The 19,877-nt window shown below is 44.6% G+C and overlaps 1 protein-coding gene across 1 annotated transcript in view; it reads right to left on the bottom strand.

The window, feature by feature from the left end:
* CDHR2 (cadherin related family member 2) overlaps nt 1-19,877 on the bottom strand; it is a 314,955-nt gene that overhangs the window by 259,066 nt on the left and 36,012 nt on the right. Inside the window, exons 6-7 of the mRNA XM_063927912.1 lie at nt 16,022-16,097; nt 15,796-15,917 (exon numbers count right to left, since the gene is read on the bottom strand). Coding sequence (XP_063783982.1) covers nt 15,796-15,917; nt 16,022-16,097 — 198 coding nt within the window. The remainder of the gene's footprint in view (nt 1-15,795; nt 15,918-16,021; nt 16,098-19,877) is intronic.

The raw sequence follows: 19,877 nt of genomic DNA, 5'->3' as shown, positions 1-19,877 counted from the left end.
TACCATCCAGCATCCACTCCGTGTTTTCATCCTCTGGCTGGTTCCATCCAGCATTCACAGCAGTCCTTTCAGCTACAGTGATCCAGCTCCAAGAATTACATCTGCTGACGTGTTCCTCGGCTATTCTCACTACTACAGACAGGCCTGGTAAGGACAATCCATCTATGGGACTTTAACATCTGATCCATATCCTACCAGTGCTCTGTGGCTCCAGCCAAGATCTTAGTGATCCAGGAACTGTACCATTTAATCACTGCTTGTTCTTTATTTACTGCTGTGCAAAATACGGAGTTTGTTAATAAAACTTTTATTGACTTTTAAACCCTGGTTGTCATGGTCACACCTTTGGGTGATCCTTCTCCACTACACTTACATGTCCAGGGGTCTGATTAAACCTTCTAAGTTTAAGTTCATCCCAGCCCCTACAACTGAGGCTTCCTCCTGTCAGCCCAGACCCTCAGTTGTGACAGTAAGCACTGACCCTATGCATCCAGCCGGAGACCAGGATCAAGCGGCCAGGCCGATGCAAGAACTGGCAGCCAGACTCGAACATCAGGAGGATGCACAAGGCCACATTATCCGCTGTCTCCAGGATCTCTCTACTCGGCTGGATGGGATCCAAACGACCCTCCGTGGATCTGGCGCATCCGGTGCGTCCACCACAGTGACACCAGCTGTAACCCCACCTACCTTACCCATTTCTGCTCCACGTCTTCATCTTCCAACGCCAGCAAAATTTGATGGATCTCCAAGATTCTGCAGGGGATTTCTCAATCAATGTGAAATTCACTTTGAGCTACAACCCGGCAGTTTTCCCAGTGACCGTACTAAAATTACCTATATTATTTCCCTTCTTAGTGGCTCAGCCCTTGACTGGGCATCACCTTTATGGGAGAAGTCCGATACCCTGCTGTCCTCCTATACTGACTTTGTAACAACATTCAGGCGCATCTTCGACGAGCCAGGCCGAATAACTTCAGCTTCTTCTGAGATTCTCCGTTTACGCCAAGGAACGCGTACTGTGGGACAGTATCTTATACAGTTCAAGATCCTGGCATCCGATCTGGCATGGAACGACGAAGCCCTGTATGCTGCATTCTGGCATGGTTTATCAGAACGCATCAAGGATGAGTTAGCTACCAGAGACTTGCCCTCTAAGTTGGATGAGCTAATCTCTTTATGCACAAAAGTTGATCTACGGTTCAGAGAAAGAGCAACTGAGCGGGGAAGGTCTTCTACTCCAAAATCTTCTGCTCCTCCTCCTCGTCAACCGTCTCCATCCTAAGATGAACCCATGCAAATTGGTTGTTCCCGTCTATCTCCTGCTGAGCGCCGAAGACGTCTTTCCGAGTCCCTCTGTCTTTACTGTGCAGCTCCGTCTCACGCAATCAATGCTTGTCCCAAACGTCCGGGAAACTTTAAGTCCTAGCTCGCCAAGGAGAGGGCTGGCTAGGAGTAATGCTCTCCTCTCCATCTCCTCATGATTGTAATCTCCCAGTCTCGCTTCAAATTGCTCAACGTTATAGGAACGTCATTGCCCTCCTAGATTCCGGAGCAGCTGGGAATTTCATAACTGAAGCATATGTTAAACGGTGGTCCCTACCCACCGAGAGACTTTCCTCATCCATTTCCTTGACTGCCGTGGATGGCAGTAAGATTTTTGATGCAGTTATTTCTCTAAGGACTCTACCAGTTCGTCTGAAAGTAGGAGTTCTTCATTCAGAATTTATTTCTTTTTTAGTGATTCCAAGAGCCACACATCCAGTGGTTTTGGGCCTTCCATGGCTTCGTCTCCACAATCCATCGATTGACTGGAAGACCATGCAAATACTAGCATGGGGTCCCTCCTGTGCTGAGACCTGTTTGTCCAAAGTGCTTCCTGTTTATTCTTCCTCCTCTAGGTCGTCTGATGTTCCACCTCCTCCATATCGAGACTACACGGACGTGTTCAGTAAAGCTTCTGCTGACATCCTTCCTCCTCATAGGGAATGGGACTGTCCAATTGATCTCATCCCAGGGAAGGTTCCACCTCGTGGCCGAACTTACCCGTTGTCCATACCAGAGACGCATTCTATGGAAGAATACATTAAGGAGAATCTGGCGAAGGGTTTCATCCGACCTTCTTCTTCCCCAGCAGGTGCAGATTTCTTCTTCGTGAAAAAAAAAAGATGGTGGCCTGCGGCCGTGCATCGACTACAGAGGCTTGAACGACATTACCGTTAAGAACCGATATCCTTTACCCTTGATTACAGAACTCTTCGATAGAGTTAGCGGAGCAACCATCTTTACAAAGTTGGATTTGAGGGGTGCCTACAATCTCATCCGGATCCGAGAGGGTGACGAGTGGAAGACCGCCTTTAACACCCGTGATGGACATTATGAGTACCTCGACATGCCCTTCGGATTAAGTAATGCTCCAGCTGTCTTCATGCATTTTGTGAATGAGATCTTCAGAGACATCTTATATCGCCATGTCGTGGTTTATCTAGATGATATACTCATCTTTGCCAATAATCTAGAGGAACATCATTTCTGGGTAAAGGAGGTTCTGTCCCGTCTCCGAGTCAATCATCTCTATTGCAAATTAGAGAAGTGTGTTTTTGAAGTCAAATCCATTCCGTTTCTAGGCTACATTGTGTCCGGTTCCGGACTAGAGATGGATCCTGAGAAACTACAAGCAATCCAGAATTGGCCGATACCCTTAACCCTCAAAGGGGTCCAGAGGTTTTTAGGATTCGCCAATTACTACAGAAAGTTTATACGAGACTTTTCCACCATTGTGGCGCCTATCACTGCATTGACTAAGAAGGGTGCTAATCCGTCCAAGTGGTCTGAAGAAGCTACGCAAGCTTTTCATCTTTTAAAGCAACGATTCATCTCTGCTCCGGTTTTGAAACAGCCTGACATCGACTCTCCTTTCATCCTAGAAGTGGATGCCTCCTCCGTTGGAGTAGGAGCGGTGTTATCCCAGAGAGCTAAAGATGGTCATCTACATCCTTGCAGTTTCTTCTCCCGGAAGTTCTCCCCAGCTGAGCGCAACTATGCCATTGGCGATCAGGAGTTGCTGGCAATCAAACTCGCTCTAGAGGAGTGGAGATATCTGTTGGAGGGAGCTTCTCATTCAGTTACCATACTCACCGACCACAAGAATCTTTTATATCTGAAAGGCGCACAATGTCTTAACCCTCGTCAGGCCAGATGGGCACTTTTCTTTTCCAGGTTCGACTTTAAACTCCAGTTCTGTCCGGGCTCTCAGAATCGCAAGGCCGATGCCCTTTCCCGCTCTTGGGAGCAAGAAAATGAGTCGGAGTCTTCTGACAAGCATCCTATTATTAATCCGTTGGCATTCTCCACGGTAAGGATGGACTCTACGCCCCCACCAGGGAAAAGTTTTGTGAAACCGGTATTAAGGAAGAAGCTCATGCATTGGGCCCATGCTTCCCATTTCGCCGGACATACAGGCATTCAGAAAACCCTTGAGTTTATCTCTAGGTCTTATTGGTGGCCAACTCTGAAGAAGGACGTCATGGAGTTTATTGCATTTTGCCCAAAATGTGCCCAACACAAAGTATCCCGCCAGTCACCTGCGGGGCAACTGGTTCCATTATCCGTTCCCCGTCGACCATGGACCCATTTGTCGATGGACTTTGTTACAGACCTGCCTATGTGCAACAAGTTTAATACCATCTGGGTGGTAGTTGACCGATTCACCAAGATGGCACATTTCATTCCTCTCACCGGTCTTCCGTCAGCTTCCAAGTTGGCTCAAGTATTCATTCAAGAAATCTTCCGACTTCACGGTCTTCCTGAAGAGATCATCTCTGATAGAGGAGTACAATTTGTAGCCAAGTTCTGGCGAAGTTTGTGTCAAGCCCTCCAAGTCAAATTAAAGTTTTCTACAGCTTACCATCCTCAGACCAATGGTCAAACTGAGAGGGTGAATCAGGACTTGGAGGCCTTCCTCCGCATCTATGTCTCTTCCTCTCAAGACGACTGGGTTCAACTCCTTCCCTGGGCCGAGTTCAGCCATAACAACCAATATCATTCCTCATCTTCTTCAACACCATTCTTCATTAACTATGGATTCCACCCTAAAGTTCCAGAATTCCAGCCGCTTCCAGCAACTTCGGTACCAGCAGTGGATATCACCTTATGCCAGTTTTCAAATAACTGGAAAAATGTGCGAGCGGCTCTGCTCAAAGCATCATTTAGATACAAGAAGTTTGCGGATAGGAAGCGTAGGGCAGTTCCTGCTCTCAAGGTGGGTGATCGTGTGTGGTTGTCTACGAAGAATCTGAGGTTAAGAGTTCCCAGCATGAAGTTTGCACCTCGTTACATCGGTCCTTTTCGAGTTGAACAAGTCGTCAATCCTGTTGCTTACAGACTCCAGTTACCCCCCTTCTTGAAAATACCTAGGACTTTCCATGTTTCCCTTCTGAAACCATTGATTCTGAATCGCTTTCATTCTGCACTACCTCCGGCTCCTAAAGTCCAGACTCAACGGGAGTTGAGTATGAAGTTGCCAAGATTCTGGATTCACGTTTCCGTTACGGTCGGTTGCAATATCTTATCGACTGGAAGGGCTATGGTCCTGAAGAACGCTCTTGGACCAATGCTTCAGATGTCCATGCTCCTGCCTTGGTCCGGAATTTCCACTCTAAATTTCCTCAGAAGCCTAAGAAGTGTCCTGGGGCCACTCCTAAAGGGGGGGGGGGGGGTGCTGTCACGATCCGGGTATCTGGACGCCATTATTTGCCATTTAGATGTCTCCTGAGGCTGGCTCAGCGTTCCAGGGCCGGATCTCACCTGTGCTACTGATGTCCATGCTCTACATCTCCCTCCTGTCACTCTGAGACGCTGTCACAGCGGCATCACGTTTGGCGTCTCCAGCCTCTGCGGCCTCCGCCGCCGCTCCTGTGTTTCCGGATTACTGATTGTCAGTGTGGCGTTTCATGTCTGCCGCGATCTCCGCTGTCATCCATGTGGTTCCAGTGTGCAGGTTGCCAGTGTGACGTCTCCTGCCCTCCACGGTCTGCGCCGCCATTACTGCCGAATCTCCACATGGTTTCTAAAACGAACTTTCCCTCCAAGTGCTAACATGGGCGCAGCCATGTTGGTTTCAATCACATGCCTCAGTTTCCACCAATCCGCTGCTTCTGGAATCTGCATAATTGCCCAGCCAATGCCTGCCTTGCTGCAGGTATAAGTATCCGGTGCCTGGGCCAGGAAGTGGTCAGTGCTTTGGTTGTCAAACCTTGTTCCAGTCTCTCTCTCTCCTGTGATTGTTTCTCCAGGTTTCCAGCTCCTGTTACCAGCAGCCACTAAGAGACCCGCACCTGCTTTCCATCTTGCGGTGCAGCCTGACTCTGCAGTCCTCCGTGACTACTCCAGCTTCCAGCTACAAACCATCTGCTTCCAGCGATCAGCTTCCAGCAGTATCCAGCTTCCTTAAAGTGCCGGTGTTGTTCCAACGGATACCTCCATACCAGCAGTATCCACAAACCATCGGTAACCACCTTTCATCTTTCCAGTATCCACGCTCCCTAGCTTCATCCTATCACCGGGCTGGTTCCATCCAGCATCCACTCCGTGTTTTCATCATCTGGCTGGTTCCATCCAGCATTCACAGCAGTCCTTTCAGCTACAGTGATCCAGCTCCAAGAATTACATCTGCTGACGTGTTCTTTGGCTATTCTCACTACTACAGACAGGCCTGGTAAGGACAATCCATCTATGGGACTTTAACATCTGATCCATATCCTATCAGTGCTCTGTGGCTCCAGCCAAGATCTTAGTGATCCAGGAACTGTACCATTTAATCACTGCTTGTTCTTTATTTACTGCTGTGCAAAATACGGAGTTTGTTAATAAAACTTTTATTGACTTTTAAACCCTGGTTGTCATGGTCACACCTTCGGGTGATCCTTCTCCACTACACTTACATGTCCAGGGGTCTGATTAAACCTTCTAAGTTTAAGTTCATCCCAGCCCCTACAACTGAGGCTTCCTCCTGTCAGCCCAGACCCTCAGTTGTGACACTTATCTGTGTAGGATTGCTTAGGTATCATGTACTTGCAGGCTTTACACCTGCCGCATTGGTAAGAACCTTTTTTGTTATAGAGTTGTTTGATGGGGGTCGAGAGGTGACTCCGAACCACTAAGTCCCGTAAATTTTAGATCTCCTCCAGCTACTTGTCTCAGTGTCTCATCAGTTTGTAAAACCGACCGGTGCTTTTGTAAAATTCCATTGATTTTCTTCCATTGTGGGTTATACGTACTGATAAACCTGACTGGTTCATCTTTCAAAGGTTTAATTTTGGGGGTCAATAGGGAGTCTCTTGTGTAAGATTCAACACTTTTAACAACGGTTTTAAAGCTTCTATTACTGTAACCTCTCTTTTTCAAGCGGTCACAGACTTGTTTCTCACGTTCTAAATACGTCTGTTCATTTGAGCAGTTCCTTTTCGTGCGGAGTAATTCTCCTTCGGGAATTGCTTTGATGGTTGCAGGTAGGTGTGAGCTGTTAAAGTGGAGGATACTGTTCGTTGCCGTTTTCTTCCGAAAAATATCAGTGCTAATCTTGCCATCTATCTCAATTTTGATGCACAAATCTAAAAAGTTGATTTCCTTTTGATCTTTCTCAACAGTTAATCTTAAATTCAGATCATTATGATTTAGAATAGCAATGAATTCTTCCAAGAGTTCTTCATCTACCTCCCAGATGATCAGGACGTCATCAATATAACGAATGTACAACAAGATGTGTTGCGTGTATTTCTCCAGGGTTTCATTGAACAAGTGTTCCTTCTCTCACCATCCCAGGTAGAGGTTGGCGTACAATGGGGCACATGCCGTCCCCATCACTGTCCCTCTAACCTGGAGGTAGAATTTTTCTTCACTGATGAAGTAGTTTTTGGTCAATATAAATTCTAACAGGGAAATCAGAAAATTATTGAAATCATAGTGTGTTCCCATGTCCAGAAAGTACTTAATGACTGCCACACCCTTCTTGTGATCGATACTAGTGTACAGGCTTTCAATATCGTAAGTGGCTAGCCACGTACCCTGGTTCACTGTCATGTCCTGTAATTTGTTTAACACATCCATGGTGTCTCTGATGTAGGAAGGCAGGGCCAGCACATAATGTCTGAGATGTTGATCGACATAAATGCTGGCCTTTTCTGTCAAGCGCCCCACACCAGAGACAATTGGTCTTCCAGTGGGAGTTTTATCATTCTTATGCACTTTTGGCAATAAGTATAAGGTCGCAACTCTTGGGTTTTCCATTTTGAGAAAGTCTAAGTCTTTTTTCTTTATAATCCCATTCTGATGTGCTCTTGAGATGATGGTATTGTACACATAGTGGGATTAAAAATGAGTGCTTTATAACACTTTTGATCGCTTAGTTGTTTCCTCAACTCTGTCGTAAACATGGATTTAGGCCAAAGCACTATGTTTCCCCCTTTATCCGAGGGTTTTATGACAGTCTCCTGCCATTGCATGATTTCTTGTAATGTTGATTGAATTTGACATTCATGTGTAAACATGAGATCCAAATCATGAGATACAAAGTCATAAAAAACTTTTGCTGATGGAGATAATTTAAATTCCGGAAAGAAGGAGGATTTGGTTTTAATCTCAATCTCCCACAGCAACCACAACTTTTTGTAACAATTGGATGTGTTATATGTAATTAAACTACAGCACATTATGAAACAGTGACAAATTGCTGTCAAGAAAGTGTTATTTGAGTTAAGACTGCAAGCTACAATCACTGTATTAAAAGGCGGAGTATGCCAACAGTGACATATGGCACAATATTTACCTTGACTACAGATCAATATATTCCACTGACAGCGCTGACAATGAGCATTGAGAGCATTGGTCAGTGATCTAATCATTAAAATTTAATTTGATGCTTAGGGCAACACTCACTTGAGGGTGAGTTAATGAAATCATCTTATCTGCTGTAATACACTTGAGCAGTATATACTGCCAGCAGCAGACTTTTGGTATCAATTTACTACCTATGAACTTTTTATGATACAATATGTGGGTGTGTGTGAAAGGGGAACACTAGCCAGCAGCTTAAAAACTATCATAGTATCAAAGTGAAATACTTTATACATATTTGAAATTCTTCTAAAACTATTACATCTCAGATTACATTTGAGAGCTTGGTTTGAATGAAACTGATATAAGTAGTGAATAACTGTAACACAAATACTGGAATAAGCCTTTATTTACATTAATAAACCAATTGACAGTACACACAATGTCATTAGAGGTCATAGTACCCATTAATCAATTATATGAGCAGTGCACGACACATTGAGTACAGTGTGTGTTTTTAACAATATATGTTACACTTTGTCTTGTCATTGTATGTTGGTTTTAATATTTCACAGTTATAGGTCTTTTAATAATATTAGATTAAAAGTTATATTTTATGTATCCATTTATTTTTGTGCGCCACCCAAGACCAATCCTTTCCCTTCTTTTGTGAACAAGTTTCTAAATATTGGCAACAATACAGTGTGTGGCAGCACCCCCATAATTGATTCAAATCTATGAAATAGAAAATAATATGGGGTTGAGAAATATAATAGACATCAAATTACTGGTGCAGTAGTTTACCCATTCCCCTTTCCCAAGAATACAGACTAGGTTTATTAAAGGATGCCACTCTACTGGGACTATTCCTAAAGTTCTTGCTGCGGCCTACTGGCTGAGCTCCTCTGAAAACCAGGATCCTCATTTTGTCCTGTCCCTTGATGCTGAGAAAGCATTTGATTTGGTTAGCTGGGACCATTTGTATACCACACTGACTCAGTCAGTGTGCTGCAGACTTTATACTCTTCCTCCAGCTCCCGTATCCTCAATAATGGCTATCTTCCTGACTCCTTACTACTGCAATGAGGCACTAGGCAGGGTTGCCTGCTCTTACCCTTTCTGTTTGCCATTGCAATTGAGTCCCTGCCGATTGCTATGAGACAGCTGCCACTATGCTCAGGAGTTGTGATAGGAGATCAGGGACTCAAAATCAGTCTCTTTGCTGATGACATGCTCCTTTTCATCTCCTACTCTGAAAGTTCCATACACGCCATTCTACAGACGATTCACTTGTTTAAGTCATTTGCTGGATACAGGGTTAATATGTCCAAATCCGAACTTCTTCCTCTCACCCCTGTTGCCTCTGCATTGGCTCCATCCAATACTTTGTCCTCTTTTAAGTTCAATACCACCAAACTCAAAATTTAGGTGTAATTATCCCAGCTGACTTATCTAAACTTTATGCAGAGAATTATTCGCCACCTCCTCACTACTTGATCGTCCCTGCCATTGTCTCTCCTGGGGCGAATAGCTGTTCTGAAAAGCATAATATTCCCAAAGATCTCCTAAGTTCTTCAGATGTTACCCCTAAAACTTTCTAAGGTGGATCTCCTTCTCTGTGATGGAATGTTTTCCAAATTTATGTGGAACAATAAAAAACCCTGCATTGCTCTGGGAAGACTTCAGCGCCATAGTTAGCATGGGGTTTAGCAGTCCCTGGTCTACTGGCCTTCCTTAGGGTGGTGGCCTTTCGTTACATCTCTGATTGGCTCTTGGATACTTCCTCCTACACTAACGACCATATTGGCCAGGCCCTAGTTGTCCCTTATGACATTAAGGCACTGCTTCACTCTCCGAGATCCTCTCTCCCTCCTGTTGCTTGGGCTAATGTTTTATTTTGGGACTAATACCAGGCTTTGGGGGGGCTTAATAAAGCCATGTGTAGGAACCCTGCCATTCCCTGTATCTACCTTTTTACGGAAACCCTTGCTTCCCCCCGTTCATGGACAATGTAAAGCTCTTGTAGTGGAAACAAAAGCGAATTTGTGCTGTAAAGGACGTATTTGACCCAGGAGGGTCTTAGCCTCATTTACAGACCTACAGGAGTGGTTTGGTGTTCTATGTATTGAATTATTCATGTATCTTCAGCTTACACAAAAAGAAAACCAATAATAGCAGTGCTGAATTCAATTAATACTAAAAATTAAAAAATGAGATGGATTGAATGAAAACAGATTAAAAAATGTATTAATAACTCTGATTAATAACCAATTAAAAGTCAATGTGACCACCGGCAGAATAAGTGAACCAGAAATGTCCGTTCCTTTTAAATAACTGGACACCAGTTTAGGCAGAATATACAGGCTTAGGAGCTGATTGCACAGTCCTGAAAAGGGTTATTACCGCTTCTAAGGCCGCTGGAGGGAGAAATATCCCATAGATGATCCTTCAATTGGGAGTTGATAGCATATTCTCAATCCTCACCAGTATGCGGAGCTTGACTTGCGGGATGGTCCTAAGTACGCCTGTTAAAATCCACCAAATAGCAAACTCTGGGCATCCAGTATGGTCCGGGCACTGGTTCAGCAACAAAGCAACGGTGATCAGGGTGCCACCCTGATCACCGTTGCTTTGTTGCTGAACCAGTGCCCGGACCATACTGGATGCCCAGAGTTTGCTATTTGGTGGATTTTAACAGGCGTACTTAGGACCATCCCGCAAGTCAAGCTCCGCATACTGGTGAGGATTGAGAATATGCTATCAACTCCCAATTGAAGGATCATCTATGGGATATTTCTCCCTCCAGCGGCCTAAGAAGCGGTAATAACCCTTTTCGGGACTGTGCAATCAGCTCCTAAGCCTGTATATTCTGCCTAAACTGGTGTCCAGTTATTTAAAAGGAACGGACATTTCTGGTTCACTTATTCTGCCGGTGGTCACATTGACTTTTAATTGGTAATTAATCAGAGTTATTAATACATTTTTTAATCTGTTTTCATTCAATCCATCTCATTTTTTAATTTTTAGTATTAATTGAATTCAGCGCTGCTATTATTGGTTTTCTTTTTGTGTATGCTTAGGTATCAGGATTGACTAATCCTGTTATATAGCAGCAGCATTAGAACAACAGCCCATATTGCGCCCGAGCACCGTTCTTGGTATTTTCCATATGTATCTTCAGCTGCAGCATTATGTCCAGTCCCTGCCCACCCCGTGGGACGCTGGTTAAGGTCCTGACCCGCTCCTGCTCCTTGTATCTAGAATAGCCAAATCTAGTTATAAAACTCAGTGGTTGTATTGGGATCTCCTCCCTTGCTGGGAAAATGGTCATCAGATTTCTCTTTAGAACTCTCCATGAACAATTTCCTATGTCCATTGCCTCGTATCTTTAGAACTCTCCATTCCTCGCAATTACAAGAAATCCATATCAAATTCCTCCATCGAGCACATATTTCCCCTGGACAGAGTAAATATATGGTCCCATCTGAAATAGGTAAATGCCCCAAGTGCAAAGTCCCAAATGTTCTCTTCATCCATAATTTTTGGCACTGTCCTAAAATTGCAAACTTTTGGTATAAGATTCTGTGGTATGTTAATTTGACCTTTCACCTTCATCTACCTATGACACCGGGTGCCCTTCTGGGCTTACATGTCCCACTATGGGGCTTAATTTCTTCCCAATCCCACCTTGTTCCTCTGCTCATGGTGATGTTAACATTAGTGAAGAAGCTTACACTGTCTAATTGAATGTGTAGCATCCCACCCAGATTGGAACAGCTCAAAACTTCTCTGACTGCTATCATGTACTTTGAACAGGGTCTGGGACTCCAGGTCGACACCAATTGGTCAACACACCTTAGGTCGACATGGACAAAAGGTTGACATGAACAAGAACGACATGGAAAAAAAAGGTTGACATGAGTTTATGTTTTTTTGGTGTAGTTTTCTTCGTACAGTGACCGGGAACCCCAATTAATGCATGCATCCCTTCGCATGGCTCACTTCGCTCGCCATGCTTCGGGCAAGGTGCCTCGCTGCGCTCGGCACAGGTTACCGTTCCCAATCGTAGTCCACGTGGATCGTAAAGTATGAAAAAGTTCAAAAAATTGAGAAAAATTGTGAAAAACTCATGTCGACCTTTATCCCATGTCGACCTAAGGTGTGTCAACCTAAGGTGTGTCGACCTTTATGGTGTCGACCTGGAGTCCAGATACCTTTGAACATCAGTCCACCCTCCCTGACCTGGATACTAAGGTTACCGTTTTGTTTTTGTTTTTTTGTTTTGTTTTTAATGTGGGCCGTTTATTGAGAATTTTGAGCTCTCCCATCGTCAACATATATTACAGTTCTTTGATGAGATACCTTGGAGCTATTATCAGAGGTTGTCCTCTGGCCAATAATCACCTGCACCCCCCCCTCCTTCCCCTCTTCCCCCTTTCCTATTTTCCCCATTTTACTTTAGGGTTTAGACACTTGAGCACTCCCTATCTTTCCCCTCCCTTGCCTATTGTCATGTCCTCAGTTCTTTGTCTGGGTTTATGTTATTTGTGTTTCTTGTTTATTTGGAGGTTTACTTTATAACTATTACTATGTTTGGTGACTCGACTGCTTTTTGTATAATCTCTGATTGTTAAAACCCCTGCTCTGTACACCATTATTGGCTTCATTCCCTTTTTTGATATGCTAGGCTATATTTGGTCTTTATCCCGTCTTATTGTTTGACTCTGGGCCTAATTGAGAGTTGATCGCAGCAGCAAAATTTTTAGCAGTTGGGCAAAACCATGGCCCTCATTCCGAGTCGTTCGCTCGGTATTTTTCATCGCATCGCAATGAAAATCCGCTTAGTACGCATGCGCAATAATCGCACTGCGACTGCGCCAAGTTATTTTGCTATGAAGATAGTTTTTTTACTCACGGCTTTTTCTTCGCTCCGGCGATCGTAATGTGATTGACAGGAAATGGGTGTTACTGGGCGGAAACACGGCGTTTTATGGGCGTGTGGATAAAAACGCTACCGTTTCCGGGAAAAACGCGGGAGTGGCTGGAGAAACGGAGGAGTGTCTGGGCGAACGCTGGGTGTGTTTATGACGTCAAACCAGGAACGACAAGCACTGAACTGATCGCAGATGCCGAGTAAGTCTGAAGCTACTCTGAAACTGCTAAGTAGTTTGTAATCGCAATATTGCGAATACATCGTTCGCAATTTTAAGAAGCTAAGATTCACTCCCAGTAGGCGGCGGCTTAGCGTGTGTAACTCTGCTAAAATCGCCTTGCGAGCGAACAACTCGGAATGACCCCCTATGTGCACTGCAGGGGAGGCAGATATAACGTGCAGAGAGAGTTAGATTTGGGTGGGTTATTTTGTTTCTGTGCAGGGTAAATACTGGCTGCTTTATTTTTACACTGCAATTTAGATTTCAGTTTGAACACACCCCACCCAAATCTAACTGACTCTGCACATTCTGCACATGTTACATCTGCCTTCCCCCTGCAGTGCACATGGTTTTACCCAACTGCTAACAAATTTTCTGCTGCAATCAACTCTGAATTACCCCCTCTGTTTCAGACTGGAATGTGGTCCTGATGTATCATCACATTGTCACATTGTCATATTGTCATGTTGCTGTATCATTGTTATTTGTTATTGAAAAAATCACTAAAACATTTAAATAAATAAATGAGTACCACCAGTGGATATTTTAAAATATGTTAGTCAGTAATGAATACACCTGTGCTCCATTAATGAAAAATGTAAACCAGGAGTGGCCAACCAGTCACAGACAAAGAGCCAAAAAATCTTGTTAGGTACGTCAAAGAGCCGAAATCAAGCCGAAGGCGCGTGTGCAAAAATGAGGTGTGGCCTTGTGCCTGCTAGGCCACACCCCTGGTATAAAATACAATGAAAATGCCAGATCCAAATAAAATACATTTTAAAGCCAGATCAAACATAAAATACATTGAAAAAGACACTTCCACATAAAATAATAAAAAAATCCAGATCCACATAACATATACTGAAACAGCCATATTCACATAATACACTTCAGTTCCTCCATGTATCACTCCAGCCAGCCCATGTGTAAATGTGTCACTCCTGCTAGTACCCTCCTGTGTCACTCCAGCCAGCTTCCCCATGTGTCACTCCTGCCAGCACCCTCCTGTGTCACTCCTGCCAGCACCCTCCTGTGTCACTCAAGTCAGCTCCCCCATTATGTCTCTCCTGCCAGGATCCTTCTGTGTCACTCCAGCCAGCTCCCCCTTGTGTCACTCCAGCCCACCCTCATATGCAGCCCAGCATCTGGCTCCCTCAGTTTTCAGTCACCGTAGTGCTGCTGTGTGTCTGGCTGGAGTGAACCGGTTTCCAGGATCTGTAGTGGTCAGGTGACTTTGAGTGTTGGGAGCCACATTTGAATAAAGAAAGAGCCGCATGTGGCTCAAGAGCCACGCATTGGCCACGGATGATGTAAACTATGCACTGTCAGGGTTCACTGAGGACTGGATTTGGAAACCACTAGACATATGTAATCAGAAAGCAGAATGGGTTGCACCTTCATTTGCATTAATTATCTTAAAAAGATTCCTAAATACTGTATGGTATATCTGATTTTGTACATTATATGATGTTGCCTTAAACCACTTTACATTCAAAGAGACATATAATGTAAGGGACATACGGGGCGATTCAGACCTGATTGCTGGGCTGCTAAATTTGTTGTCCTGCGTTCACATAGTCACCGCCCAAGGGGAGTGTATATTCTCCCAGTCAGAGCCGGATTAAGGCTCTGGGGGGCCCGGGGCACTTCAGAGAGCGAGGCCCCTAATTAAAAGGCAGGCAGCTGAGATATATATATATATATATATATATATATATATATATAAAAATATAAACACACACACACACACACACGTATACTATACATACACATATAAATGCAAATACATATATACACATGCATATACAGTATGTTTACATATACTGTATATGCACACACAGATATATACACAGATACAGATATATACAGATATACAGATATACAGATATATATATATATATATATATATATATATACTAACAAACATTTATGCACATATGTATAGACAGACACAAACGTGATGTGAGCCATAATAATACAGCCAGCCAGCCTTACGTTTACTGGCAGGCTGCTGTAGCATAGGAGACAGGAGAGTGAGTGTTCGTTCCTCTCCTTCTCCTCCAAACACCAGCTGCCATTCCCTACACTACAGCCTGCGCGCTCAGACGGTGACTGAGCCGCAGGCTGTTACATTACACACTATTGGACAGCTGAGCCGTCGCTAAGCTGTCCTGTACTGACAGGCGGCGCCGGCGCCACGGCTCAGATGTTAGGTTGCCAGGGCAACCAAACGGGAGCCGGGAATGCAGCGCAGCGCCGCAGATCGGTAAGTGCTCCAATCTGTGGCGGGGGGCCCTTTTAGAAAGGGGGGCCCGGGGTAGATACCCCCCGGGCCCCCCCCCCTTAATCCAGCTCTGCTCCCAGTGCAAGTGTGCAATTGCATGTGTATGTCGATCTGCAAAAAATCTCTCAGTCAGCGTACAGCTGAAAATCCGTCGCACCTCACTCACCAATGAATGATATTTCCACTGTGTGCAGCCTGTGCGCAGCCCAGGACTGACTCCTACAGTGCGATGAGAACAGACTGATCGGGTCCGGAGCGGACGTCACACACCCTCCCTGAAAACGCTTGGCACGTCTGACATTCCCAGAAAACGGTCAGTAACCACCCACAAATGGCCTCTTCCTGTCACTCAGCATGCAAATGGCTGTGCGATTGAAAGTTTTGCACCAGCCTGTCACTGTTCGGCGATGCCAGTTGTTTACCGGTGCGCATGCGCATTGCAGTGTATGCACAGTCTATCGCTAATCGCCCGCAGCAGCGATCAGATCTGAATTACCACCATAGTACAACCAGAATGAGACTCACCACTACTTCCAGTATAACCTGCTCATCATTATCCAACAGAGCCTCACGGTCTATGTCTCCAGCTACACTTATTTCTCCAGTCTCACTTATGTTAAATAGAGGTAAACCAGACACGGAAGAACCTGCACATAAACCAAAGTATAGTAAATATCCTGTACCCTACATATTTTAATACATTATATTCCATAGTGTATGTTTGAAATAAAGACAGAATTTGTATACTTACCTTTAATTGAATATGAAATGTCATCATTGATTCCTCTGTCTGGGTCAATGGCCACAACTTTCAAAACAAGTAGACCCTATATAAAAGCAAAAATGTAAAGTATCATATAGGACACTTCATATTAAATTATATTAAATGGTCTTGTGATAACTTAATTAAAAAAAATTAATATATCTTATATTCTTACCTGATGTACTGTACCACGAACGAACCATGTAAGTTATCATGTCAGTTGGATTGATTAACATGAATGTGGAAAAATACACAACTGCCTGTTAATGTCAAATTATTACTAGGTCATTCATTTACTGCTGAGTGTGTGTCTAAGAGAGAAATGAATGCCATGTTTCTTTAGTAGTAAAATGCTAGTGCAAGAATATCCAGCATAATAATTTAATATCTTAAGCGATTAGCAAGCAATGCCATCTCACTTTGTTTCACTGAATGTGAATGTACTGTTATCACTGCATGTTTAGTGCCAATAATAATGGGATTAATAATGGCTTCCTTTTCCCGCGTCAATAACATCTCTGTATGTCAGGATCTGCGTATAGCACGCCTGCATTTACCTATGTGCCATTCTGCGCTGTCCTGGAGGAGTCCCCAATGCCTGCGAAGGTGACCCATTATTACAGTGATGTCTCCAGTATGTCTGCCACGTGGGGGTTCAGAGGTTCCTTGCAGCATCTCCACTGTGTCAGTGTAATGGCTGCTACCATCTTGTATCTGGTCAGCTGATCGCAGAAACTCCAATACCATTTCAGCATTGCCTCATTTGATTCTGGGAGCTGTAAACATTAATTCTATCTCTGTAACTTGTGGAATTACTGGACGCAGCCGGCTATCAACTTCCTAGTGCGTCTTCTGAATCAAGCCTGCTAAACTGCCTTCCAGAACCGAGCCAGTTGCTAGAATCCCTAGGCGGATCCAGTCCCTATTCCGCTGTATCAAGTAGAATCCGGTATTAGCCCAGTCGTCTGAGAGATATTCTGTGTAGCTGGTGCTGCTCTGCATTCCAGCATTTCCTGTGTACCTGGTGCTGCTCTGCATTCCTGCATTTCTCATCTAGCTGGTGCTGCTCTGCATTCCAGCATATCCTGTGTTGCTGGTGCTGCTCCACAATCCAACATTTCCTGTGTAGCTGGTGCTGCTCTGCATTCCAGCATAAACTGCAGTGCTCTCTGGGTTTAGCCCAGTACACCAAGCATTCCAAGTACATTCCACTCACTGGGTATCAGCCCAGTTCCCTGACATGTAAAGAATACCTCAGTTTTACCACAGACTTTCTTGCATATGAGGAGAAACTACATTCGTCCCTCTCTCCATTCCCACGTGAATACTGCCCATTTCCCCCTGTCAGAAACCGTTTGGATTTCCCATTGTGAGAACATATTAGCAGGGACTGATGTTCACGGTACAATAGCAAGTTTATTAAAGCAGTGTACAACTGTAAACAATAAATATAAACCAGGAATAATTAGAGAACACAAAATGAAAGGGAGAACTGAGGGGACATGGGATGCCAGGAGACTGTGAATATACGGGATGCCAGGAGACTGTGAGTACATGAAAACGGTGTAGACTGTAGAAATACTAGAGACACTGTGGACTGTGAAGGCACTTTGCAATAGGATTGTTCAGTAGCGAATATTGCACCATAGCAGGATGCACTTGAACAGGGAATGCAGGGTTGCAGGATTGCACTGTGGTAGAGTATGTAACATACCAGGATAACATGATTGCACTGTAGCAGGATCACAGGATAGCACTGTGGTAGAGTATGCAACATAGCAGGATAACAGGATTGCACTGTAGCAGGATCACAGGATAGCACCATGGTAGAGTATGCACTGAAGCAGGATAACAGGATTGTACTGTAGCAGGATCACAGGATAGCACTGTGGTAGAGTATGTACTGTAGCAGGATAATATGATTGCACTGTAGCTGGATCACAGGATAGCACTGTGGTAGAGTATGTACTGTAGCAGGATAACAGGATTGCACTGTAGCTGGATCACAGGATAGCGCTGTGGTAGAGTATGCACTGTAACAGGATAACAGGATTGCACTGTAGCTGGATCACAGGATAGCACTGTGGTAGAGTATGCACTGTAGCAAGATAACAGGATTGTACTGTAGCTGGATCACAGGATAGCACGGTGGTAGAGTATGCACTGTAGCAGGACAACAGGATTGCACTGTAGCTGGATCACAAGATAGCGCTGTGGTAGAGTATGCACTGTAGCAGGATAACAGGATTGCACTGTAGCTGGATCATAGGATTGCACTGTAGCAGGATCACAGGATAGCACTGTGGTAGAACCTGGCAGTTCTATGGATGATTTAGCAGTAGAGACCAGCATAACCAGGACCAGGAACTGAAACAACCTTGACACGATTAACTGGCAACAGGGAGCCTGTGTGGCTGGCCTAAGTAGGGAGTTCAGGTGCTGCTCACAGCCGTGGTAACAGCTAATTATCAGCTGCAGATACAGAGCACTGAGCACCAGAGCAGAGAGCGCCACCCCAGGCATAGAGGAGAAACTGCATGGATCGTGACACCCCCTAGCTGCTCCACAAGGAACACTATCCACCAGTAGCGTGATACTGTATTATTCATCTTTATAATAGACTATTGTAGCTGTACAGTGTTCATGCCACACTGTAAGCGCACACCACAAGCCTAAAATGTTATGAACAAATGAGAAATCTATCATATGATGCTTATTTATGCACTTTATTCATATTTTATTCTTTTGTATTTTAATCTTCTTCTAATCGGTATACCTCTATTGTTTACATTAAGCTGTGCATTGTGTCACATTTATACTTTTTGTAATACATATGTATCATCCTTGCCTACCCTCCCGGAATGGCCGGGAGGCTCCCGAAAATCGGGTGACCCTCCCGGCCCCCCGGAAGTGCAGGCAAGTCTCCCGATTTCAGGGGTCACCCCCTGCTTGGCTGCCCACTTAGCGAGTGAAGTGGGCGGTTCGGCAGGCGATGATGCGATTCTTGTTGAATCGCATCATCATAGCCACGCCCCCCGCTGTATAATACCGGTAATTGCTGCATTACACAGTGGGGGCGTGGCTTACATGACGCTATCCAGCAGCCCCGCCCCACCTCTGGACCGCCCCCCTCTTCACGTCACCTCACTGCCCGCCCCCCTGCTGAGCCGACCGGCTGCTCTCTCCTGGAGAGAGCAGCCCAAAAGTCGGCAACTATGATATGTATGTGTTTTAATAAATCTGTACTGACCTTTTTCCATACAAATGGAATGGACTGTAGACTGTTAAGGGCAATACATTTACCCACTTCCATTAAAGGGCCCTACACACTGTGCGACCGTCCGCCAAGCTGCCCGACCGCCGATATGGCAGACGGGCGACCCGGCTCCAAAGCACTGGATGCTAATAAGGACAATATCATCCATATTGGCCTGCATACATAAGCGACGGGGCTCAACGATTAACGAGCGCGGGGCCTCGTATCGTTAATCATTGGTGCCTACACACTGCACAATATGAACGAGTTCTCGTTCATTAGTGAACAAGAACGTTCATATCGTGCATTTTATCTGCCAGTGTGTAGGGCCCTTAAGTTGGAAGTAGTATCTATCAAGAGTAAGCGCTGAGGCCAAAGCTTAGTACATAGACCCCCTAGTCTTTTTTATTGCATTATAGCATTTAGCAGAGACTTATTCTATGATGAATTCCTCTAGAAATGTACAAACCAAATGTTTTTAACTTGGGATCCGGACTATAAAACATAGAAACATAGAATTTGACGGCAGATAAGAACCACTTGGCCCATCTAGTCTGCCCATTTTTTTTATCCTTTAGGTAATCACAA

Source organism: Pseudophryne corroboree, chromosome 6 (assembly GCF_028390025.1).
Source record: "Pseudophryne corroboree isolate aPseCor3 chromosome 6, aPseCor3.hap2, whole genome shotgun sequence".
NCBI classification, from domain to species: domain Eukaryota; kingdom Metazoa; phylum Chordata; class Amphibia; order Anura; family Myobatrachidae; genus Pseudophryne; species Pseudophryne corroboree.
Note: the sequence above shows the minus strand (reverse complement) of the source record. Positions and strands in the feature narration are given on the sequence as shown.